This window comes from Hippopotamus amphibius, chromosome 9 (genome assembly GCF_030028045.1).
Source record: "Hippopotamus amphibius kiboko isolate mHipAmp2 chromosome 9, mHipAmp2.hap2, whole genome shotgun sequence".
NCBI classification, from domain to species: Eukaryota; Metazoa; Chordata; class Mammalia; order Artiodactyla; family Hippopotamidae; genus Hippopotamus; species Hippopotamus amphibius.
Genome location: NC_080194.1, coordinates 51727608 through 51754950, shown reverse-complemented (window position 1 = coordinate 51754950; position 27343 = coordinate 51727608). Strand labels below are relative to the sequence as shown.

Sequence of the window (27343 nt, the reverse complement as noted above, 5' to 3'; positions counted from 1 at the left end):
TTATTATAGAAGACAACTACTTTTTCTTTTTGAAATGTTTTTTCTTCTTGAAGTAGATAATAACATTAGGTAATATTTATAAATTACAGTTCCAGACACTGTGATATGTAGTTATGAAAACCTTAAAAAGTGGTACTATTATTACCTCCATGAGGCAACAGAAGGACAAAGAGGTTAAGAAATATTTTCAAGCAAGCAGCTAGAATGGTAGAACTGGAATTCAAGTTCAGATCTTTCTCAGCCCCAGAAGAACACGTTTACCACTTATGCATACCACATTATCTGCCCTATTGATAGGAATAATGGCATTATTTGACCTCTTTAGGGAACACCACTGGTATTTTTTTTAATTTTGGAAACTTTAACATTTTTTATAAAGTGAGTTTAAATGATAATCAGTTAACTGAAATATTTGTATGTTACATACTTCAATTCAGGTAGGAATTTTTTTTAAATTTCTTTCCTGACTCCTACCTTCACTATATAAACAACCTCCATTCCTTCCTTCCATTCTTCTGCACTTTTCTGTCCAAATCAGTTGTTGGAATTTGCTCCTAAATTATGTGGCCTCTCCAAGGTCTCTAGTAAAGCTGTATTATTTAATGAGCCATGTAAACATCTACTGTAATAGATTTGGAAATTTTTCAGGTAAAAAAAGAGAGATTGGTAACTGATTTCATCCTGTATTCTTCTGTTTAGTTGAATGCTAATTAAAGCTTGTTTTTAGTGTGATTGACTTTGTTCAGACTATTACACTTAGAAAGAGTTTTTTGAGACTCAAGCTTAAATTCATGCACGCTTAAACTAAGTAAGTACATGATTTTGGTCACTCTGAGCATTTATAATTAAATGTATAAGATTAAAAGGGACAAAAGTCTACATTTCAACATGCCAGATAAGGCATTAAAACAGCAAGGCATTTATAGACTCTCGGAGAAGTATTAATCACATCATTCATTCATGGAAGAGTAACGTTCAAAAAGAAATTCAGAAGAATCAGAGTTTAACCCATTAACCATGCACGTAAACTTGATTCTCTACACTAATAAGCTCATGACATTCATCAGTAACCAACTAAGGAGAAAATCATCTAGCTGCTTAATTCTAAATCAGATTTTCATTAATTATATTGAAAATACCTTCGGTTTTAGGTAAACATGTATTTCTCTGAACTCAATGAAAGCACTTATTATGTGTTTGATTATATTAATTGTATGCTTCTAACAAGAATTATAGAACTTTTATAGTAGAAGGGCTCTGAAAGATTAGGTCAAATCTCTATATATCATGAATATGTTGTTTTATATATAAAAGGATATAATTAAAATCAGTGGACTCCAAAGCGTTGACTGCAGAGATAATAACTGTGTGCCACCAACTTGAAAAGGAAACAAATGAGCGTGGATTCCACTGATCATCTGCATATAATTAGGAAATGTAAGCCAGTTAGAATTAGAGTACCAAGTTCAAACATTGTGATCCTAACAGCAAAACACCATGTCTGAGTTGCGTCTATTAAAGCCTTAGGTTTTCTTTTTTGTCTGTTTGTTTTTCCAGTTTTATTGAGATATAATTGACATATAACACGGTATGAGTTTAACATGAACAACAATGATTTGATATATTTATATATTGCAAAATGATTACTATAATAAGTGTAGTTAATACCCATTACCTCACACAATGACATTTTTTTCCTTGTGATGAAATCTTTTAACATCTGCTTTCTTAGCAACTTTCAAATAAATTATAATAGTATTGGTAACTATAGTCACCATGCTGTAGATTATGTCCCTAGAACTTTTTTATCTTATATCTGGAATCTCATAACTTTTGACCACATTTACCCATTCCCCCACCCCTCACCCCCACCTCTGGCAATCACCAATTTGTTCTCTGTTCCTACCAGTTCCATATTTTTAGATTCCACATATAAGTGAGATCATACAGTATTTGTCTTTCCCTGTCCAGCTTATTTCACTTAGTGTAACGCCCCCGATGTCCATCCATGTTGTCTCAAATGGCAGGGTTTCCTTCTTTGTATGGCTGAATAGTATTCCATTGTATAATACACCATATTTTCTTTATCCATTCATCGATCCACGGACATTTAGGTTATTTCCATGTCTTTAAATCCTTAAGTTTTCTGTTAGTATTTCCTATCACATCTAGTAAGCCTTTTTAAAAAAGAACAGTTGGTGCTTATACACACATACAATTAAAACACAGTGAACTAGAATGCCTGTGTCATTTATCATACATTAAAATTGGATGATCTTCTTTATTTACATTAAGTTGAATACGGGCTATCTTACCTTAAAAGAAATTAGTAGCAGTAGGAAGATTTCAAATGATAGAAGAAATTTTACAGAATCTAGGTCATTTATAGATAATTTGACATGGAAGTTACCCACAAAGAAACAAATTAAATTTTGCTTTCTTGGTTCCTCAAAGTGGAAATTTTCACCACATTTTTCATTAGCTTCTTTTTAATCTTTTTTATTCACAAAGTTAAAGCTTTTGAAAACTCTAAATATGTTTTCTAAAAAGTAAAAAACATTAATGGACTATGGAACAATACAACCAAAGCTCCAGAAGAAAGATTTGACATCAAATCATCAATTGTATTTCATTCTACTCATATTTCTTTAATGAGCTTCCAGAGATGCTCACAAGATAGCCTATAGACTACTCTACAACCCTCTTTTTAGATGATGTTTGAGGGCTGAATAAAATAGAAAAGGATTTTCAGTGCCTAGTCTTTCCACAAATTCCATGATCATAGGGAGGGTATCTTCAAAGAAAAATATTAAAAATCCTACATTTAGGGTTTAAATTAGTAATTCCAATGTAATAGATGAAGTAGGTGGTTCTGGTAGATATTACTTGTAATATTATTTAACTGTTAATTGCCAGAGATGAATGTGAAACATTGTGTGTGTGCATAACTTTTTATTTTTTACCAACAAATAGTACTAAGAGAAGCCATAGTGGCACCACATCAACAAATTAACTTGCTTCCACGATTTATGTGACCATGCATTGATGGTCACAATATTCAGAACTCTGAGATTAGCCGCTGAGGATATGTTTGGAAATGTGTATCACTGCCTTTTTTTCACATACAGTTAAACCAATTTTCCACCTGTGTGCTTTACCCATACCACACACCAGAAAATGAATTTAGAACTAGTACTGTATAACAGTGGTTTTGAGACATGGTATCAAGGCACACTGATATGTCATAGATTGTCACATGCAGCAATAACTTATGACTACTAGTAAAAAACTCAAGTTAAATCATCTGCTTGCTCTTCATATAAATTAGGGCATCTTCGCTATTATTGCTCTAATACCATCATTTTTCTTAGTTGAATTCCCTGTGATTTCTTGATTGAGAAACAAAGAGGTATCCAATTCCATGTAATTCTGAGGGAATTCATGAGAATGAACTCCACATGTGAATAATCTTTAATGTGTATGTAACTGTGAAGAAAGAAAGATTGGTAGCTGCCTCTGTATATACCCTTCCATATGTACATGAGCAAGACAAGAACTCATGTTCATGGAGAGAAGTGCCAAGGAAATGAAATTTGGAACCTGGTGAATAAAGATCTCTTTCAATGGAAGCAATGATGGTGTTCTCTCCCACCCTCCGTGGTGCAAGGAGGATGTTTTTTTTCCTTTCTAGTAGCATATAAATCCTGCATCAGTTTTTCTGGTATATAAAACGCTGTGTGAATGCCTACCAGTAATTAATAGCCTTTCATCCCATGTAGGTAATATATGGAGTGAATTTATTGTTTATGAGAATATCAATATCATTTAAAAACTATATGCTGGAATATAAAGGCAACGCTGAAGTGTAAAATTGCTAATGCAGGCTCATAGCCTGGAAAATGATTTCTTTTAATAGTTTTCTTCATTTAACAGTTCTTCATTTGAAAATATTCCCTTTCAAGTACAGATTTTGTGGTTTGGTGCAATGAAGGGGAAATTTATTCCTTTAGACACATTTATTCTTTTAATAGTTTTGCACTTGAAAAAGTTTTACCAGGTATCTATATATTTAGCAGTTTGCAGAGAGATTAATTCTTGATGGTTTTTTTAAATGTTGCTTCATTTAAGTAGGTTCTCACTCCATGGAACTGTTGCTAAGATTTCTTTAAATTGGAGCTTCCTGGGAGTTCCTCTGCAAGCCCTGAGCTTTCTTTAAACTGGAGCTTTCAGGGCTTCCTCTGCAAGCCCTGAAAGCACAGAAGATTCACATCCTTAGAAAGAAGAAAACATGTTGGATGAAATTTAACTAACAATTAGTAGAAGTCCTTGATTATAGTGTTAATTATGATTTGGACCTTACTCACCACAGAGCATTTACAAGAGAACTAGTTTGGGGATGCAGTATGTGGCCATAAAAAATATATATCAAACTCTCCCACAAAGATTTGAAAGCAGGGTATCTGTCACAAACATTTTGTTTAATATTGAATAAGACCACTCTGACTTCAAACAAATTTAGATTTGTTTATTTGGGGATGTTTACCCACCCAGAGTAGGGTTATGATGCGTTCTTGGTGTAGGGACACAAATTGTACATCTAGGTATTGTTCTCACTCTTGGCCCATTTTTAACCACAGTTCCAAAGACAGCACCCACCAACGTAAGTGGAAGAAGTGGAAGAAGGCACGAGTTAGTCATCGCCTGGGAGGTAAGAAAGCCTACTCAGATATCAGAATTTGTTGATTCCTTAGAAAAGAAAGTTACACATAGAGTATCGGTACTTGGTACAGAGTAGCTGAGTAATTCCTGTTTAAAGGAGGTTAAGAAACACTTTGAGCATACATTAGTCACATGAATATTTCCAACACGGACCTTTCTCATTCTCATACCAAGTCTAAAGCGTGCCATCCTGTCTCAGAATAAAGTCTGAATGATTAAAACACATTCTCTCGCAAATTACTTCAGATATTTGTTTGGCTTAGTTTGATTTCATTACTTCACAACTGAATAGCATCCTTGACATTTTTGGAGGCTAAAACTGTTGAGGTTTTTCTGGAGTAGTGCCTGGGTTATCCCATTTATCCCATACAACTATCCTATTAGTAGGAATAATTTTCTTTGTTTTACAAATTGTGAAACTGATGCACAGTTTGAGTACTTGCCTGCGAAGCAGTAGAATTGGGACTTTGATTACAAAACACTTGTTCTTTTGTTTGCTTCACCATATGACCTCCAAAATTCCTTCTGTAAAAGGAGGGTGGGGGGAGAAAGAGTGTGAGAAGTGCATTTATATTCCATAAGGCTACTTTCCTTCTTTGATGTTGTTACTTTATTATCAAATATAGTTATGTAGCTAACAGAACAATGCCTTAGAATATGGAGCTGGAAATGTCCTTGGAGAAAACTGAACCAATCCCCAACCATGTCTAAGAACAATGATAGAATGTACAGAAATGTACAGAAAAACTCCTTTCCCCAATAGGAAATCTTCCATGAGCATATCCTCTGATGTGTTCTTCTGTTCATTCTCCCCTTCTTCAATAAACTTTATGGCTTGTTTTTGATTCCTGCAGAGGCATTAACTTCCCAATACCTGACTTTCACTGAGATCAAATCTCTCTAAATGGAATTGCCTTCCCTGTCAGTGTTGTATCTTAGTCAGCTCGGGCTGCTATAACAAAAATGCTGTAGACTTGATAGCTTATAAACAACAGAAATTTATTTCCTGCAGTTCTGGAGGCTGAAAGTCTAGTTCTGGAAGGCATTGGTGGATTCAGGTCTGATGAGGGCCTGTTTCCTGGTTCACAGAGCACCATCTTCTCACTATGTCCTCACATGACAGAGGGGCAAGAGAGCTCTCTAGAGTCTCTATGACAAGGGCGCTAATCTGATTCATGAGTACTCTACCCGCATAACCAAATCACCTACCAAAAGCCCATCTCCTAACACCATCACACTGGGTTAGGAATCATCACATGACTTGTGGGGTGTGGGGGCTCTAAACATTTAGTCTATAGTACTTTGATATAATAGGCTTTGTCTCTTTTCCTCCACTCAGTACATAGTTTTTCCTCAAATCAAAATTTAAAAAAAAAAAAACAACTGTAACATGTTTATTGGGTATCTATTTGTCAAACATTGTGCTAGGTAATGGCTGGTAACTGCTCCATTGACTAACTAGTTAATCACAGTTACTATTTTCTGTGGTGTGCAATGGATGCCCATTTAACAAATTTAAATGTAAGCCATATAGTACAAGTTTCTTGAACAAATCCTGTATTCTAGTCATTCTAATTTTTTCATATGTTAGTAAAACACAAATATAGTTGAGAAAAACACTAAAAGAAAGGTCTTCCGTTAATTTCTCCTAGATTTTCTGTGCAAAGGCCTCTGCAGAGCATTCCCAGTGACAAGATTTTCCTGATCACCAGACCATATGACAGTTTTCCCCAACATGTTAAATTCTAGGGTGAAATCCAAGGACCTTTGTTTCCTATACATGACTAATTGGAGCAAAATTTTTTCACTTCAAGAGTTTTCAATACTCCTGATACTTTTCTTAAATACCAGCTGATACCACTTAAATTTTTCTATCTTATACCTTTAAAGCCTTTTAAATTTTCAATGACTGCCAAGCTATTGTTCTATGTTGGCTTCCAGTGTGCTATAAAGATTGGAGAGTCTCTTTTACTCTAGTTATCCATAATTTTTAAAAAGTTAAAGATTGGAAGGAGTGCATTTTTTGATCAGTTATTTTGCTGATAACTAATTGCATTTTTCTTCTCTAGCCAGTGTCTGAAGAGTTTCAGAATGGGGAAGGCTTTGGCTATATTGTGGCTTTCAGGCCCAATGGAACACGTGGCTGGAAGGAAAAAATGGTGACATCCTCTGAAGCTTCAAAATTCATTTATCGAGATGAAAGTGTCCCTCCTCTTACTCCCTTTGAAGTGAAGGTTGGCGTTTATAACAATAAAGGAGATGGACCTTTCAGTCAAATTGTGGTCATATGTTCAGCTGAAGGAGGTCAGTTTTTTCATCCTTATTATTTTTATTTAACATTTTAATATTTTGTTTTGGTACATGAATATGACATTATTGTACATGTATTAGAAAATACAGATGACACCAAAAGGGAAAATAAAACCCATAGTCCCATTAAACTTTTTAGATATATTTTTCCAAAATTCTTTTCAAATAACTTTTACTGAAAAAAATTGATCATTCCATATACTTTGCTTTATGTTCTTCACTCCTTGATGATATATGGCAAAAATCTTTCCATGACAATAACAATATTAGCAATGCCTGTAGTCTATTCTCTGGGTGAATGGACATTTAACCATACTTCTCTGGTTTGAAATTTAGATCATTTTCTATTTTAACCCACAAAAAATGTAAATTTATGTGAAATACATTTAAATAAAGACTCCAATAACTATTCATTACTAACCTCATACACAAAACATTGGACTGATAGAGAAGTATCAGACAGGATTTTTTTGTTGGAAGCTTTTCACACCTGGTATCATTAAATCCTCACAACAGTCTTGTCTAATAGGCATTATTATCCCAATTGTAGAGAAAGAGAAATTGAAGTTCAGAATAGTCAAGGAACTTGCTAAAAAAGTTACATAGTTTGTAATTGAGAATTAAACCCAGTCTTGTCAATCATTAAATCCTTGATTTGTCTATAGCAAGCTGCTTTCATATGCATAATCTCATTTAATTCTCAATATAAAACTGCTAGGTAGGAAGGACCTATGCAGTGTACCCATTTTACAGATCAATAAACTGTAAATCTGTGACTTATTCATGGTCACAGTCAATAGGTGGTAGTGCTAGAGGGCAAACTCAGCTTTCTATATCAAAATCATTGGTTCTTTCAAGTTTTAATACAAAAATGCATTTTCTGAGTGAGAGAAAGCTTGATAGAGCTAACTCCCTAAAGTTAGCTTTCCTGCAGAGTCCTTCTTCAATTCAAATGCAGAATTTCAAATGGCCCTGCAAGTAAATACAGTGCCTTACAGTCCCTAAAACTGACAGATGACGAACTAGTGTTCCACCAAAGGCGGCACACATTTGACCTTCCAAATAATTATTGTTCTCATAAACTGACCCTTCTACTTCCTTTGTGCCCACTATGTGACTTGAATAGCTCAAGAGAATTAGCACTCTTTTTGGTACTGGGAGTCCATGGTGGGGAAATAAATATGGCCATTTGAATACTGAAGTACAAAGGTGGTGTCTGACGTAGTGTTTCAGTACCAGCTATCTTGTATTTTATGACATAGAGCCAAATTTTGAAGCAGAAGTAGAAAGTTTTTCCTAGTATAAGAGTGACCAGGAAAGTGAAGAATCAAGTAATAATAAGGAATCCTAGGTGTTCTGAGGAGACATTCATGCACTTAGCATCTCAAGCTTCTGGTGTTTTTTTAGATACTATAGCCAGTCTCCATATTCCTTATATTAACTCTTGCAATCAAATATGAAGTAGGAATCTCAAGCTGCAATCCATTTTTCAGGAAACTTGAGACTCACAGAGGCTAAGTAACATGCTCAAATCCAACCCAGTAAAGGACAAGAGTTGTGAGAAACCATAGTCAGTGACAGGGCTGGTATCTGAACGCAGCTCTGTATGACTCCAAAGCTAACGCTTTTAATCACTACCCTATAATGTCTCATCAGGAGTGTTTTTAATAATAATATTTCCTTATTGTATTATGTTAGGCATATAGTAACAATATTTTATATCATTTGTTACTCTGAGACCTATTTTGAAGTATATGTTTTATTCAGGAAGTGCATATTCTTGTGGTTTTAATGTATTTAACCTAATTATGAAGCACATGGTCCCAAAGGTCACATGAGATGAATTGGAGAGGTGTGTACGTGCTTTGTACGGTAACACCAGTGCTGCCTTTGAGAAATCCAGATTTGTACATTCCTTGTCAACCTTTGTTTTGAAATTAAATTATAGCAGCCACCATAGGTTGTTTATACTGTGTTTCCTTAAACTTGAAATGGCTTGCCTTTAGAGATTTCTCTTTCCAGCTAAATAGGAGATAATGCGTATTTTCTTTCAAAGACACTGACATTGCTGCTGTAACATATTTCATAGTAACACCTCATTTATTTTGGACTGAAATATGAAAGATACAAGGCAAATTAAGTCAGAATAGAGTCTGCTTTTGTTCTGACAACAAAATTCAAGCATATATTTATCATTTGCTTACTAACTAAATTTATTATTTTGGAACTTCATGTGTAAATATTAACAAAGTTTTAGCACCATTAAATTGTGTTAAACAGAAAAAGCACGACAATGGAAGGAAGAGAGAACATTTGCCTGCAGTGAACAGAGCTTGAGTTCCAAGGTCTTAGGCAGTTTTTTCACCTCTCTGAGCCTCACGTTCCTCCACTTGAAAAACGAAAGTCTAGAACTATAACATCCTTGGAAGCCATTACAAATCTGACTGAAATTTTATCAACTTCTATATTCTGAAATATTCTTTTAAATTTTAATTGTCCCAGAATAAGCAGTAAAAATAGATCAACTTTTGCTCTGTAATAAAACAAAAGGGAAATCAACATCCTTTTTAGTCACTTGGCAAACTGCTTTACTTGAAAAGGAGTGAACATTTTCAAGATTAAACCATTTTTAAAAAGAGTCAAGGCATGTAATAAACTGACAAAATAATATATTGTACTCATGCTGGAGCAGGGTCTTCTCGTCCATGTCTGTGGATGTTCACAGAGATTCACAGTGTGCCTTTGTCATCATACACTTGCCCAAAGCCCGACTGATCTGATTGAGACTGTATTTCGCCATAAGACCAATTCTGTTTCTTTGTTCTTCCATTAACCTAGTCTACCTGTTTATCACCTCAAAAGCCTTCCGTATTCTTAGATAAAGAACAAGAGCCGAGGGACTGGCTTTCTATCTTTGTTTACAGGCCCATTTCCTTCCCTTCATATGATACAGTTATGCACCTAGGGTACCATGGAAAAGGTACCACATTTTCACAATTAACACCAGCCATGAAGAAAAATGTGCCAGATGCCTTATCAAACAGTCACCAGATTTCATATTGTTTGGAGGGAAGCAAAGAACATAAGGGCTTTGAGGCACACCTGACAGTACTCGTTCTCAACCCGTTTCCCACTGGCACATAGACAATGGATGGCAGTCACATGCAGAACACACTTCCATAAGTGCATATGTGCATTCCTCATACCCTCCATCCTTTTTCTTTTCCTCTTAAGAAGCTTATTGGAATGCAAGTAAGAAGTACATTATTGAAGGGAAAATCTTGAATGTGATCTACTGTCGAAGGATTCATCATTTATATGTATAGATACTTAGTAAATCACTTGGGAAATGACCTTGACTCTTGCCCCGTGGATGTTGACTATTGCCCTAAAGTACTGTCAGAAAAGCTCCAAATGGTTCTTCCACTAACACCCTTGAGACTTTGAGACTTTTCAAGGTTTCCACAACAGAAGCAATCTCAATGGGCTCTGTCAGTGACAAGCAACATGTGACATAAACCTGAGAGGAAAGAGATTTGCCTGCTGGGACTTCCATGCACCGTGAACATGTATCAGTTATCAATACCCTTTGAACTAAGCAAAAATTATGTGTATTCTAACCCTGATTTGACTTCAGGTTTCAGGGTATGGTGTAATCCAATACTCTCATTTTGGAAACAATTTTGTTTTTTTAAAGAATAGCAAAGTCCCAACATAATTGATTTTAAAGCGCATGGTATAAGTGATAGAAAGCAATTGTTTCCAACATGAGAAATCAAATCGGACTTCATTTCCATATTTCTGGAAATACTCATTAATTAAACTTGCATCCATTTTCCACTTAGTTCTTGTTACTATAGCTTTGGAAAGGGAAAGAACCTGAGCATTCAAACACATCTAATAGAAAAATAGAAAGACGTTCAATATAGATTAATTGTAGGTTGAAAGATTTGTTTACATGTGACATGCTTTAGCCTTTTCTAGATTTTTTGGCTTTTTCCTTATATGCAAAAAGTGTGCAGCTTTTATTTTTTATTAAAGCCAAAATGCTTCTCCTTGTTTGCAGAAAATGATATGCAGTTATCCTCATGCAAATTGAGCTACCACAGCTCAAATTAAAACCTGACTTTCATGAGGTGTTATTCTGCAGATCAGCGCTTAGCTGAAACTGAGCTCAGTGGGATTTATTGTGAACTTGAAAATTAATAAATTGGCATATTAGTTGTAAAATACAAAGAATAATTTCCTGTCTTTGCCAGATGATCCTTTTGGATTAGTGCCTGTAAAAGTTCAACTACAGCTGTCTTCACTGAATTTTTAAATAATGAAATCATAACCCTTCTCCCAAGGAGTTTATTAAACTGTCCTTTGACTCATGCTGCTGCCCACCCCTCCTGGGAAGTCAAATGTATAATCAATATTACAAGCACATCCCCCCATATTACTTGGAGAACTCCAGCTGCTGGGTCACTTAATACAAATGTATCATCTAAATTCATGACCATGGTAATGCTGTACAAAATTTTTTAATCTAACAGGAACCGAATTCTATCAGTCAGCCTGTCCACTTCATATCCCAAGATTGGAGTGAAGGAGTCAACCATGGCCTAATTAATATCACTATAAGTGTAGAAAAGAAAACTTTAAAAATCTTTGAATCTATTAGACATAATGCTAGTATAATATCAGAAATAAGTCTCTGAATTTTCATCAAATTACCCTAGTATAATAGATAGTAGGAAGAATGGCAAGAAACATCCTGTCATTTACAGATCAGGAGAGTTTTATTTATTTATTTTTATTCATTCATTTATTCAACAACATTTATCAACCACTTACTGGTTGCTTGTCTTTGTGCAAGGGACTGATGTGAGAAAACTCTTTTTCTAGTTTCTCTAATTTGCCTTGAAGTCTCTTTCTCTTCTTTTTTTTTTTTTTTGACATACAATAAACTGTATATGTTTAAAGTATACAATTTGATATATTTTTTCTTATTAGTAATGTATATACAGTTTTAGAGATGCCTGAATATGACAAGATCTATGAGGAGCAGTGTAGCTGAGGCTCAAAATAATCAAAAATTCCATGAAATAGTTCCAATAAAGAGCTTAAAAAAACTCCATGAAATAGGAATAAAAGGAGTTGATAGTAAGCCTGTGGCAGGGTTAAATAGGAGATAATGGGGGTGTAGGTGGTTTCTGGCAAGACTTAGGGAGGCCAAGTGGGGATTATAACATCAGTATTCTTGAGAGAAGTTAGGTGTGGTGGGACAAGGAGAAGAGAAAGCAGTAGGAAGAAGCACCAGGTATGTAAATACAGGTTTGGGCACAGAATCAGAACAGTGTGGTGTTCAGGGCCTGACTGCTTCGTTCAGATCCTCTCTGCACCCTCTAGCAGCTGTGTGACTTTAGGCAAGTTGTTTAACCTCTCCGCCCCTGGATTTCCTCTTCTGAAAAATAGTGATAGTGATAGTAGGGCTGTGAGGAGGATTAATTAATACATATAAAGAATTTTAAATAAGGCTTGGCATATATCAAATTTTCAATAAATGGCAGTTACTATTATTACCCTTGGTTATTCCCTCCTTCACCTATTTTATTTTTTGTTCGTTTGTTTTTTATCTTATTCCATCCATTCATCCATCAGTTATTTGGAAACAATTGTGCAGCAAGAGAATTAACTATATATTCTCCCTGGAAAATCTCTTCTGTGCCCCAAAGCTGACCCTGAGAGAATGAGACAGGTGCTTCCTAAGCGCCATTAAAAAGCAACAGAAGATAGAGCACTTGAGACCTGAGTTCTACTGGGGCTCTTTCAGAGCCAGAAGCAGAGTTTGGATAAACCAGCCTGTTTCTATGTCACTTTTTTCATCTGCAAAATGAGGGCATGGATTTAAAACATAGGTTTGTAACTCAAAAGCCTACAGAGGTCAGGTAAGAAATATAAATAAGTGAAGTAGGCCCAAAAGTGAGACAGCAGGGAGTGGTAGAGAATCTGAAAAACTAAAAAGAATATGCCCTGACTAATGGGACCAATGGCTGATTCCCATCTACCAACACCCAAGGATTCAGACATGGTATCACCCACTTTTCCCCAAAATAAACCATAAATTCTTATTTTTAGATGAAATGATGGAATTAATTAATTTAATACATTATTTGGGCAAACAAAATATGGCTGAAGACCCACTGGCCACCCATGTGTGACCTTTTGTCCAAGTGACTTTCTAAAATTCTTTCTAGTTGTGACTTTCCATCATTCAATTATAATGGGATGCTCAAACAGAACAGCTAGGTCCAATCCAAAGCAGACATTCTATGATCTAGTCAGTTATTCTTGCCTGCAGACAAACTTTTTGATACACATGAAAATGTTCACTGGCTAATAAACAGTACAAATTGAAACTTCTGGAAGTAAACTGAATGAGGTCACATTTTACATGCTTAAATTTCCAATGCAGGTCAGCATGGGTCTATTTCTGATACTATTTACATCCGGAAGGTGAAACAAATAAAAGATAACTCTTCAATTCTTGCTTCATTTACCCTCATGCAATTGATGCAACTATAATATTTAGCAGCCAAGAGTGCAACTGTGAAATGTCTTCTTCTGTCTGACCTCGATTTAAAAACCTTAGAGCTTTTAAATAGAAATTAGGGTGCTGCTTTGGGAAATAATTTTCTGAATATTTTTCTTTACTTTTTAAAAACTTTCATCATTCTATTTAAAAAGTACTTAAACTTGTGTAGTGTTACAGAAAGCTGAGAGAGAAATTTCTTCCTCTAGAGGTAAAGAGAGATAGAAGGGCTGCCATCCAACCACATATTTTGTACTTCTGAAATTATTTATACCCTTGCAATCTTCTTTGACAAAGATGTAATTGTCTCAATAATAAATAAATAAATAAGTTGAAAGAAGGCATTTGGCGCACAAATCTCTTCAATGCATTCACTTAAAAGATAAGTAAAACTACTTCCAAATAACAAATGATATTCAAAGAGTGACTTTCTTTGAAATAAATCATATCCTAAATCCTGGAGATCAGATTATACACACTTAAGAACATGAGCATTTTTGTTCATTTACTTGCAAAATCAGGAATTTTAACTCCCATTTAATAGCAATGAAAAAGATTTTGTTGCAGGTCTGCTGATCAAAATTCTAGAAGGAAATAAAAGTAGAAGCTTTTCCCAGAGTTTTTTTTTTTAAACTGGAACATGCACAAATAATAGGCAGTTGGAAAGTGAGATGAGGGAAACCACTGAGCAAAATAAAATAAAAGCTATTCAAAGGGCATAATGATAAATTACAATTTATATCATGGCAGAAACTAATGTCAGATTCTGTGTAAAGATTAATGTGAATTTACCAAAGCACTTTGAATTAACACAAATATCATACGTAATTTTAATGAAAGCTTTTTACCAAAAGAAAAATCATTGCTCAGTGCAAACATGTACCTTTGAAAAAGTCTTCTGTGGGCTTCTTTTACAGTAAGGGTAGATGTTTTTGACTTATATTTTTCAATATAATATAAAAGACTCTCCAGGTAGATATGTGGCCACCTTCCATTACAAGAGGAAAACTCTCAGCAAATGTTTATATTGGGTTGGTCAAAAAGTTCATTTGGGTTTTTCCATAACATCTTACGGGAAACCCAAACGAGCTGTCTAGTCAACCCAATAATTCCCTTTATATGACTAAGACAAAAATTTTACTTAGGACTCTAACTTTGCAGCATGGTTCCCTGAATCTAATGTATATATACACATATATATATGTATAGATATTTTTTTTTCAAGAGATTCATCTGAAGTCTTACCAGTGATATGGGGTTAGAATCAAAGTCTACAATTTTTATGGGGTAGGAGTTTTTGAAGTTGACTTTGTACAGACTGGTTGAACTAAGTTATGCCCCTTATTCTGCCATTTCATTTAACGTGTGTTTGTGACACAGTATTTACGATTCAGCAATGTCAAAGCTGAAAATATTTTGTTCCTCGCATAGAGTACAACCTCAAATAAAGTGCACCTCCTGATGGATGCCAGTCAGACATGGTGTTTTTGAAAAAAAATAAATAAAAAGCAGTGAGAAAGGTCACTGAGCATAGGAACAAATGAAAATGTGATTTTGAGCAATAACACTGAGACCTTCAGGGATTTTCCTTTTTGGTCCCTACCTGTCTTAAAAGTCAATGCATGCCTTTTAAATATCATGATTCATAACACATTCCTTGCACATGGAGATTCCTACATCATGGAAATGTAGCTTTGTGGTTGGAACAACAAAAGAAATCTAATGAAATTTAGATTCTGTTTGTGCCTTCCCAGGGTACAAAATAAAGTAAAATTAGCGATGTTTTGTGAATGAATGTTTTCAGTGCCAAGCACTGTACTAAATAATTTATATGTATTATTCCAATTAAAACTAACCATAAAAATTTATGAGCTAAGTACTCTCAATACGTCCAGATGACAGATGATGGAACTGGAGCTCAGGAAGAGGTAAAGCAACTTGCCTGAAGGTAAATAATTTTTTTTGGAAGGCGAAAATCAATAACAACAGCAACAAAAAAATCCAAGCCTGACTCCTAGTCCATTCTTTTGATCATTATGCTGGACTGGCATCTAATTTGTCAGACAATTTAACTTCTCCAGAAATGTCCTACTTAATCCAAGGACAAAGATCTTTGCTTGCCTTGCTAGATTTGTTATTTGTCATTGGTAAGGTACTGATGAGACTTGACCCAGTGTAGAAATCCAAAGCAATCATCGTTTTATCTTGTTGTGTTTTTCATAACCATCATAGCACTTCATTTCAAAAATCAGATAGAAGGAGGTAACACCTGACATATTCAGGCGCAATGCTTTGGTAGGCATAACTTGTTACCATCATGGTTTATTCTTTCCATTTTCCTTCATACAGAACCCACTGCTGCTCCCACAGATGTCAAGGCTACAAGTGTGTCTGTGTCAGAGATTCTTGTTGCATGGAAACATATTAAAGAGAGTCTAGGAAGACCACAGGGATTTGAGGTATGAACAGAATTATTGAAAATAAGCCTTGTTTTTTCTGCTGGTATCATATTCTCCTGAAGAGATGGTTTGGTGACACTTCAACAGAATTACATTCCTTTGAAATTTTGCTCTATGGAAAAGAAAATAAGAAATATACTATTTTACTGACATGCATTATGTGGCTTATTAGCTGGCTTATTTTTCGGTATAGTAGTTTCCATAGCACCGGGCAAAGATTTTTTTTAAAAAAAAGTGAAAATAGACCTTTAGGTAAAAAACCAGGAGCTACAGGTTGATATTTACTGGTATCTGCTTTATTGGTGGTTAAAAATATTTTTGTGTATTTCTCTCTAATAATTTAATGTATAAAACATGTTTTCCTATTATATTGTTTGTGGCAGATCTTACTTCCTCTACTAATTTCTCAGATTTGCTTGGAATTTAGTGATCTGTACCTATTTACTCAAATAACTTTTCTGTCCTTCAAATCTTGCTGTTTTTTAAACATAGTTGTGCCAGCATGCAGTGGTGAATGTTTTATAACGATTCATTGACTTCAATAAAATTTTAGCCTCCACATGGACTAAAGGATTGTAGGCAGCCTGTGAACTTTATTATTCCACAGAAGCACAATCCCAAGCTCTCATACAGCTCTTGTTCGTGCCTTTGCCAGTGAGGGATAGGATTAGAGGGATAATTTATAAAATACAAAAAAGAATTAGCATCTAACCCAAGATCTTAGTTATCTTTAAACTTTTTAATGTTTACTTTTCCTCTGTTTCAACTCCCACTAAGAGAAAATCATCTTGATTTTTGAACAATGACCAAATATAGGACTCATATACCAACATGGTTTCCAGGGTAAAAACACATTTCTTTACCTATTTGAGTTTTCAATTAATGCCTGAGACCTATTTGATTAATATACTGCTAATGTTTTATAATGATTACAGTGATTAAGAATTTATACTCTAAGACTTAAGCAAAGATCATTTATATGAAACCATTACCTATACAATATCATGGATTTATTTCTACAGTCTTGCTTTAATTCATTATTTGGTGATAATTCAGTATATATCATATCAGGATTGCATGTTTGTTTTATTAAAATCTCTTTTTCTTCCTATCCACGCTGCAGGGACCATGTCTGTTCACCAGTGAATCCCAGGACTGGTAGTATTTGGCTCAGGACAGCTACAATAAATAATTTCAATAAATAAAATCAATTTGTTGAATGAATGAATATCTGTGCTTCACAATCAACCCCTTTTTATCCCACTTTAGAAGACATTGGGGTCGCCTGCCCGGCTCCCTTTCACTGGGCCAGGACACCATCCCCTAGCCTCTGTGAGTGTTGGCTGTTAATGATTTTCAGCTTCCCCTCTGGGGAATTGCTCTCCACTGAAGGGCACTGCCTTATCTGAAAAAGTACCAGCCCCACAATGAAGCAACCCAAGGTCAATGACTGGCTGACACTGACTGATACTGGTCCCTTATTTCAAGGTGGAAACAACTTTGTGGTGGTTTATGATCCAGAGTCTTTGCTGTGTGCATCAAGCCAAAGCTACATTACCTGGGACCATACTCTTGCTCAGTTCCTCCTACTCCCCATCCTCTTTTCCTCCCTTCCTTATAGATTTACCTGCAAGCACTTTCACAATAAATCACAACATTCAAATCCTTGTCTCAACTTCTGCTTTTTCAGAACCCAACCTAAAACAACTACATAAGTATAAGTTCACTTAGACCTCTGAATCAGAGCATCTGGTGTGCATACTTGTAGAAAACCATAAAGTGTATTCTGGTGCACAGAAGAATGAAGATACAAGCTTCTACATCTCAAAGTGGTGCTCCTTTTACATAGCCAGTCACCCTCAACTTTTTCCCTGCTGTCCTAATAGCATGACATTCATATTTCCCCCATGACTCACCTGTAATAACAGCTTTGTATGAGGTCCTACAGAGATCACATTAGATTTAAGTTTGTGAACAATTCTTCTCTTTCTAAATATAAATCATCATTTATTCATTCATTCAACAAATATTTATTAGAGGCCTGCTAAGTAGCAGACACTGAGCTAGAGGCTAGGGATAAAACAATGAGGAAATTAAAGTCCCTGTCCTGATGAAGCTTATGTTGTAGTAGGGAAGGCAAACAATAAACACACTAACAAATAAATGTGTGGTATAATTTCAATCGATGGTGAATACTGTGCAGAAAAATAGTACCTCACAAGAAGGTAGAGTGAGAGTCTGCTGTTTATAGAGGTTTGAAGAGTTAACCTTTTTGAGGTTGTGACATTTGACATCATCAAGTGAGAGAGAGAGAGAGAGGCAGAGAGAACAGCAAACTCAAAGGCTCTAACTTAAGAGTATGCTGGCCTTGTTCAAAGAACAGAACAGTAGCGATTTTGGCCAGATTGCAGTGAACAACAGGGAGAATGGCACCAGGATGATGGAAAAATCACCAGGACAAGAACCAGGTTATATGGGGTCTTGTGAACCACTAAAAGGAGTTTAGATTTTATCCTTAGTGTGAGGAAAAGCCACTAAAGGATTATGAACAAAGAGAGTCAAGTCAGTCTATGACTCATATTTTAAAAGCCCTCTCTTGGTCTAGAGGGCAAAGAATAGACTCTAGAGAGAACTTCAGGTAGAGCAGTGGAGAAGCGGTCCTTCCAACCTAGCAGACAATGACGTTGCTTTTGACTAGGACAGTAGGAGTGGAACTGATGAGAAGTGGACCTTTTAAGATATATTTTGAGTGGAAGTGCGACAGGATTTGATTATGAATTGGATGTGGTCTATGAAAAAGAGAGGAGTCAAAGGTAATTCCAGAGCTTTTTGACCCAAGGAACTGAGTGAATGACATATCACTCACATACATAAGGAACTCATGGAGAAGAGCATATTTTAGAGAAAAAAAATCAAGATTCTGGTTTAGATGTGTTAAATTTCATGATTTTTTTTTTCCCTGAAAAGAGCTATCAAGTAAGTCTTGTTTAAAGAGAAAGGTTGGAGATAGAGCTACAACTCTGAGGAATCATCAGTATATAAATGGTTTTTATACATGTGCTGGCTGAGATCACTGAGTGTTGATAAAGGTGTCTGAGGATTGAGCCCTATGTTGCCTCATCATTTGGAACTCAAGAAAGGAAGAGGATATGGCTAAAGAAACCACAGAAGACACTGAAGAAGTTCAGAAGCCAAGAGAAGAACTTTAAAATGGAGTGTTTTACTCGGTCAAATGCTGCTAAGAAATTCAGAAAGATGAATCTGAGATTGTCCAATGAACATGGCAATGCAGAGACCCTACTGACCGTGGTGAGAAGCATTTTACAAAATGCTGGTGATCAAGGTTTGACTAGAGATCAAGATCACTCAAGAATGACACTCAAGAGTGTCAGAGCACAAAGTTTTTGCTAAATCTGTTTTATTCAAAATGACAAGCAAAAATGGAATATCTTTAAGCATGTACGTTAATAGCATTTAATCAAATTCTGGAACAATCATCACACTGACCGAATTTTTTAATTAAATTCTGACAACTATTTTTACACATAGAAACAATACAGAATCCATGAGCACAGTAACATTTATAGTATTTTATAGTGTGTTACAAATTGTAGTTTTAAAAAAGATGGCGTCTGCTGATTCTTGGAGATTAGACGTTCAGAATGCCAAGATGGAAACCGTAACTTGTAGTACAATGGGATACATGATGTATCCTCTGACAAGAGTGTACCCTCTCTGGAGGCTAGAACCTCTAACCCTGCACAGCCCAGAATTATGGGGATGGGAAGTGCAAAGTCCCCGTGTGGGTCACTGAGAGTGATGGCAAGTGGAACCACTCTTGTTTTCACCCTCTTGGGTTCTAGATGGTTCAGATCTATTCAGATTATGTTATGACAGTGAGAGGAAATGTTTAACATAGCCCTGGGGCAAAACTAAATAAATATTGTTGTTCGTTCAATGTAAAACAAAAAGATATCTTGTTACCAAAAAAAAAAACCCGCAATATCTTGTTAATGGAAAAAATCAAATGTATGTTTTTTATGATTAGAAAACAATTAAAACTTTATTCAATTCAATGACCAAATCTGATATTAACTGTTACTTTAAGTAAACTATAGTCATCAGAGACTATCTCATAACTGTACAGTTGCGTGTAGATTTTTTAAATAAATGTGATATAAGTAAAACTTACCAGCATCACTCCCACCCTCTCTTTTTTGTACTCTCTATCCCTTTAAGGAAAGCTCTACCTCTGCTTTTCACCTTACCCACCCCAGAACTTACTGTTCTCATCGTCCCCTCATCTTTCATTCTAGTAAAAGAGCTCCCAAACTAAATATTTCTAAAATGTAGTAACCCCTAAAGCTTAATATTTCATCTCATCACTATTTCCCTCCTCTATTCTATCCCAACCACAATCCCAGTTGTGTTTACTAATAGTAGAATTCTAAGCATGGTGACAATAAAACAAGTTTGGTGGTTTTTTTTTTGGTCACCAAACCCAATGAGACTGGTTTCAAGTCTTATGTACTTATCATATCAATCCTGTGAGTCATTTTTCTAACTATAATTGCAGCTTTAGCTGCAATGTCTATAGTAGTCAGTTACTATAACCACTACCAGTTGTGTGCCGTTCTGAAAATAATGGAGACAGTGTTTTTGGTCACTTCTCTTGTTTTACCTGAAATAAATGTGTGAATAAGATAGAAGAGGTGCTGCTGTTATGAATACCACATGCTAACGGGAGAAAATAAGTAAATAACTAAAAGTGAGTAAGATAAACTTAGAAAAGAATACATATAGATGTGCAAAGTTTGAACACACCTGGTTCACTTAAGGAACAGAAGGAAGTGAAGCAATTAGACCTTGGTGAACAGTGGTGTAAGTAAAATTTGAAGTCGTCAGAGAGTTAGGTGGGCAGACCCAATATTATGTAGGGATATATGGATTATGAGAAGAGTTTGTATTTTATTTCAAATACAATGAAAAGCCATTGGGGTAATCTAGGAGGAGAGTGACAATGCCTGATTTACATTTTTTAAAAAGTATTACTCTGGCTGCCATTCCATGCAGCATGAAAGGGTGAGGGAAGAAAAGTCAAGAGTAGAAGTTAGGAGGTTATTGCAGTAATCCATGCAAGAAATGATGATAACTTAGACTAAGGTCATAACAGTGGAATAGGAGAAAGACGGACACACTTTAGAGGCAGGTCTGGCACAATTTGCTGACTGATCAGATGTGGAGAGAAGGAAAATGATGATTCCTACGTCCCAGCCTTGGTCAAATGGATGAATAGTGGTACCATTTACCAAATAATAATAACAATAATAATAATAAAATTTTAAAATTTCAAAGGGAAAATCTGGACAAAGAAGAGATTTGAAAATGGGAAATAAAAAAAGTCTGTTTTGGCTAAATTAAATTCGAGATGCCTATTGGAAATCTAAGAGGATAAGTCATATAAGCAATAGGATATGTAAGTTTGGAGTCTAATATCAGGGCTGGGACTTCCTAAGTGGTGCAGTGGTTAAAAGTCCACCTGCCATTGCAGGGGACACGGGTTCAATCCCTGCCCCAGGAGGATACCACATGCCACGGAACAACTAAGCCCATGCGCCACAACTACTGTAGCCCACATGCCTAGAAGCCATGCTCCACAACAAGAGAAGCCACAACAATGAGAAGCCCGCGCAACACAACAAAGAGTAGCCCCCACTCACCACAACAAAGAATAGCCCCCGCTCACCACAACTAGACAAAGCCCATGTGTAGCAATGAAGACCCAACACAGCCAATAAATAAATAAATAAATTTATTTTAAAAAAAGGGAGAGAGAGAGATCAGGTCTGAAGACATAAAGGGGGCAATCATAGGGATATTTAAAACCATTTTACTACCTGAAAGCACCTAAGGACAAATTTCCAAAAAAGGAGAGAAAAGGAGAAGATAAGAGGAGGAATGAAAGTGGAGAAAAGCTGTGTCCTGGTGCACTCAGCATGTAGAAGTTTAGCTAAAGGAAAGGAATCAGCAAGGGAAGTGACAAGGAGAGATCAGCTCGATGGAGGGAAAATCAGGTGTGCAAAGAACCTGGAAGAGCTAATCAAAAATTAGGAAACAGTCAACTATGTTTAAACCTGTGGAGATCAAGTGAGATCAAAGCAGGAAAGTGTCTGTTGGGTTTAGCGGTTACTGATCATCTTCAGAAAATTTTCACAATTAAATAAGTGATCATTATCCCTTGTGTTATCAATTTACTTCAGGTTGTAGACATCAAATACCCTTAAGAACATTACTTCTATCTAAATAATGACTAGTGGCAACAATTTGGAGAGAACCTCAATTCAGAACGCCAGACCAGCAGCACCTTTGTTGGTTGTGGAATCATTTAAGTCTCTTGTCAGGATAGCTAAGTGTTTTGATATACATTAGAATCATAACTCTCCAGTGTTATCAGAAATGGTTAAGAGTCAGACTCAACCTCTCAATATGTTTTTGCACCAGTCAATGACTATAAGAGAGTATAATTAACCACTGCAGACAACTATTCTAGCCTCAGATAACAGCAGTTAAAAGAAATCAAGACGAGACTTCTATATGGGAAATTTCCCTTGATACACCAGGAATAATAGTGGAGGTAAATGAGAAAAAAGAAATCATTTCTAAAGTTATGTGCACACATTTATTTCCTTCCAGGACATCGCTGCTGTCAAACACATACTCAACTGCCATTTTGATATTGACAAACTATATTTCTAGAATGCATAGTATGGTTTTAAATAATGGCAACCCTTCAATCAAACTTGAACCTATATGTTGTTCACTTGTCTCCGAAATCGTTGTGTTTTCTCTTCTACTAATCTTGGGAGGCTACCCTCAAGCAAGGGTCATTTAGAGGGAAGATGGACATCATCAGGAGCAGTAAAGTCCTTAAGGCTCTTATAGCATCACCTGATTCTCCTTCTAGGCTCCCATCTCTGTGCTCTCCTCCCCCATCTCGTTGTGACTCTAATTGTGACCTGGATTGTCAGTCAGATTAGGGTCTTGTTTGTCCCCTGATCTGACTTGCTGTGTGTTTTGTCTGAATCTCAGTTATTTATTATTCATTCATTTGCTTATTCACCTGATATTTATTGAATGCCTGCTATGTCTTGGTGCAGTGCATGGGGTAAAACAATAACTAAAATAGAGTCCCTGCCCTTATGAAGTTCACAGGCTAGCAAGGGAGACTTTATTTCAGTTTCTTTCTTTCATTTTTGTTTTTCAGGTTTTTGGTAAGTCCTTGTAGTTCCTTTTGTTTGATGTCTTGGTTTTGATGTTCTTTTTCCTGCTGTAGCCAGACCTATAGGGCAGCAGTAAGGATCTCAGTAGGAGGCTTTCCCTGATACCATCTGTCAATTACCTACTTATATTTGGCTTTTTTGTCCTTTACAGGGAAGCCTCCATTATACCTTAATTTGTTTAAGAAAAAATGAATGAAGCATTTTGACAAACTATATTCATCTGCAGCTAATTTAACAAGTTCAAATACGTTAACCAATTAATTCAAATTAAACTGACTGATTTTTTTAAATTATTTTATTTATTTATTGGCTGCGTTGGGTCTTCGTTGCAGCACACGGGCTTTCTCTAGTTGCTGCAAGCGGGGGCTACTCTTCATTGTGGTGTGTGGGCTCCTCATTGTAGTGGTTTCTCTTGTTGTGGAGCACGGGCCCTAGGCACGTGGGCTTCAATAGTTGCGGCACATGGGCTCAATAGTTGTGGCTCATGGGCTCTAGAGCACAGCCTCAATAGTTGTGACGCATGGGCTTAGCTGCTCCGTGGCATGTGGACTCTTCCCAGAGCAGGGCTTGAACCCATGTCCCCTGCATTGACAGGCAGATTCTTAACCACTGTGCCACCTAGGAAGTCCCTAAACTGACTGATTTTTGTAATTAAAATGACTGCTCCCTCTAATAGAATCGTCAAAGCAATTGATATGGTAGAAATAGCTATGCATAAAGATAGGGTCAGAATGATGACAGCCCCTAGCCCAGCAGAAAATAAAATGACTTTATGGTAAGGGGCTTCAGGAAATTTTAGAAACATCATATCTTTTAATTTCTAAGTGGGTCTGCCCATGGACATTTCTAAATGTCACAATTAGGCTAGATTAGAATTCTGTTATGAAGAGAAAAAAAGGTGGTCTTTTCAATGAGCTTGCAAGACAGCCTTTTATTATACAAGTCTAGTACTACTTCACATAAATGACCATCTGAGGAAATAAGAAAGAATATGAAATCACAGAAAGAAACACCACTCCATCTAATTGTATTTTACAAATATTTGAACAATTTTGTTGACATTCTCTTAAAACCACCCATTTGAGGATTTTGATTACTTACATGGAAGTAGCTTGAGATTTCATGGCTACAGAGACTACATGTAGAAAGCATTGACATTGAGATATGTGAAATTTCTAGCTTATGACATGCAGCATAATTGAAAATCAGAAGTGAGCTATATTTGTTGAATGGCTTTTATTTTTGAATTATCATGACTGCCCCATCCAAACTTCCATCCCTGTCATTGGCCCATGCAAGTAAATTATTAGATTCAGTTTTGAATTTATGAACCCACCAGCGTTATGTTCTGCAAATGGTAATTCCTGAATCTTAGAGGAGCGCCTCTCAAGTGTTTCCAAGAACACCAGTATTTTAATGTGCATGCAAAATCAAAACAGGTGCCAGTCTAGCAAGAAAAAAGACTAAAGAAAAATAGGGCCAAATTTCATCATCTTTTCTCTGATTTTCCCAAATTGGGAGGAATGACAAAGGAAATTCAGTGATAAAGGAACATTGGATGATTAATTTTTGTTATTCCTTCACTTATCAAGATTCTATTAAGTATCAGGCACTAGGACTTCCCTGGTAGTGTAGTGGTTAAGAATCCACCTGCCAATGCAGGCGACACGGGTCCGAGCCTTGGTCCGGGAAAATTCCACATGCTGCAGAACTACTAAGCCTATGCACCACAACTACTGAGCCTGCACTGGGGAGCCCATGAGCCACAACTATTGAGCCCATGTGCCACAACTACTAAAGCCTGTGCGCCTAGAGCCCATGCTCTACAGCAAGAGAAGCCACCGCAATGAGAAGCCCGTGCACTACAACAAAGAGTAGCCCCTGCCCGTCACAACTAGAGAAAGCCCATGTGCAGCAACGAAGACCCAATGCAGCCATAAATAAAATTAAAATTAAAATTAAAAGTATCAGGCACTGTGCTAGGCAGTGGAAATGCAAAAACTATTAAGATCTAGTCTCTCCTCTTAAAAGATCACAGATTAATATTGAGGGGTGTTTGCAGGAAATTTAAGTAAACAAAAGGCAGAGAGGAAGACATTGGAACAATTCTATGTCCTTAATTACTCCAGGATTCCTTAGCATCCTAATCCTCTGAGGAAATATTAGTGAGAATAAACTCATGCCAATGCCCTCCATGGGAATAAATTTCTGTTTGCATGAGCATATGCTTCTGTCCCTAAATGTCCTCAATTTTCCTAAATAAAACAATAAATCAATTAATAAAAATTTTACTGAATAAAATAAAAAGGAAATTTTAGACATTTTTAAATATTATCTTGTATATTCTGCCTATGAAACAAAATTCCCCATGATTATCAAGTTAATGGTACTTGTATTCATTGTGGCCTTTTTGTAATATTATTATTAACTATATTTTTTAATGGCTGGATTCATTTCAACAATAAGCAACAATGTATTTTTATAGCACGTGGAAAAGTACACAGTGTCCTAGTTCTTATTCCTTTTTCATGCTTATTACTTAGAAGAAGGAAAGACAAAACAACTTGTCCCGTTTTACAATTCTCACTAAAAGACACCCCTAGAGACTCCTTTTCCTGGACTATGTTCAAGACTTGCATATATTTATTTTAGAACTTCCAGAGGATATGTAACTCAGAATTTCATTTTAGACATGTCACTAAAGCCATTTCCACTTATTGATTGCACTGAAAAGATACCAATTGCGTTTTCCTCTATAAAATAAGTTGTAGTGGGATTTCTTAGGGGGGAAAGGGATGAGATTTTTGTTGTTTTTATTTTATGATCTGACTCGAATTATCAAAGCAGGAGACAAAAAAAAAATAGTCCTCACTGTTGTGTGACAATAACTCATACTAGGCGGATTGTATTTAATTGGTGTAGCAGAGGGTGCAAGGTTGTGTGTGTGTGTGTGTGTGTATGTGTGTGTGTAATGGAATTTCAGACATAAATTAAAGGTGAAAAAGAAGCCAAAATGAAACCAGTTACCAAAAGGCTAAAACAAAAGCTGTTTTATTTTCCATATGGTGTGTGGGTAGCAGCTGTTTTACAGATTCTCTTTGACTTTTTGTTATGACTATATAAAAATAAGAATATAAAAAACTAAACAGTGAGAAGAAAATACTTCTACCCTTCCTTTTCTGAAATTCTGTGGACTCTGGAAAAATCAAATAGCTTTCATGTCTCTATCATTAGATTTCCTTCTTGGGTTATTTTCAGAGACTGGGAGGCTAACTAAAACTATTTATGATTTGCAAAAATCAGCAGATCAAAAGGAAATTGAAGAAGTAACATTTCAGTTGCTTAACTTGTTCCTTCCCCTGCCCTATTGAAAGGCAACCCTGTAGAATTCTTTTAGTAACTAATGAATAACTCAGTTAATACTGTGTTTCAGTTTCATTTACTTCTAAATACATTGTTTCATGGAGAAAATTCTCTAACCCAAACCACATTTCAAATTTTCTTCTACTAAAACTTATATAAACTATTTTATTTTCAAGAGTATTAAAACATAGGCCTGAATATGTTGTTTTACCCACGTAAAGAACCAAAAGGGTATGCATGATATCTTCTATCATATTCAGAAGTATTTCCTATTTTTTCATCTTTGACATGAAAGGTAATTTACTGTATGACCTCTAAACAGGGTTTTATCCTTACTCCTAAACCCAACCACCCTGAATTTATCATGTCCACCCACAATTTCACTCTCTGTTACATAATATACATTTGTACACAGACAGCATCCATGCAAAAAATAAAATAACAAGTGTAGACAGCAATCCATTTAATTTCACAAACACTTAGAATATTTTTGTTGACAATTGCTTAGAATGACCCATATGAGAATTACCAGATTGCAACAAAATCTTCCTTTTGAAGGTTGGGATTATATCTTAAGCACCTGACAACATACTCCTGGCATAGAGATCCTAATTCAATGAGTGTTAAAGAGATAA

General features: G+C 35.8%; 1 protein-coding gene across 1 annotated transcript in view; it reads left to right on the top strand.

Annotated features, from left to right (window-relative positions):
* The window catches only part of CNTN5 (contactin 5), a 1287027-nt gene that overhangs the window by 1231821 nt on the left and 27863 nt on the right, over window positions 1-27343 (top strand). Inside the window, exons 19-21 of the mRNA XM_057750478.1 lie at window positions 4638-4708; window positions 6789-7023; window positions 15956-16065. Coding sequence (XP_057606461.1) covers window positions 4638-4708; window positions 6789-7023; window positions 15956-16065 — 416 coding nt within the window. The remainder of the gene's footprint in view (window positions 1-4637; window positions 4709-6788; window positions 7024-15955; window positions 16066-27343) is intronic.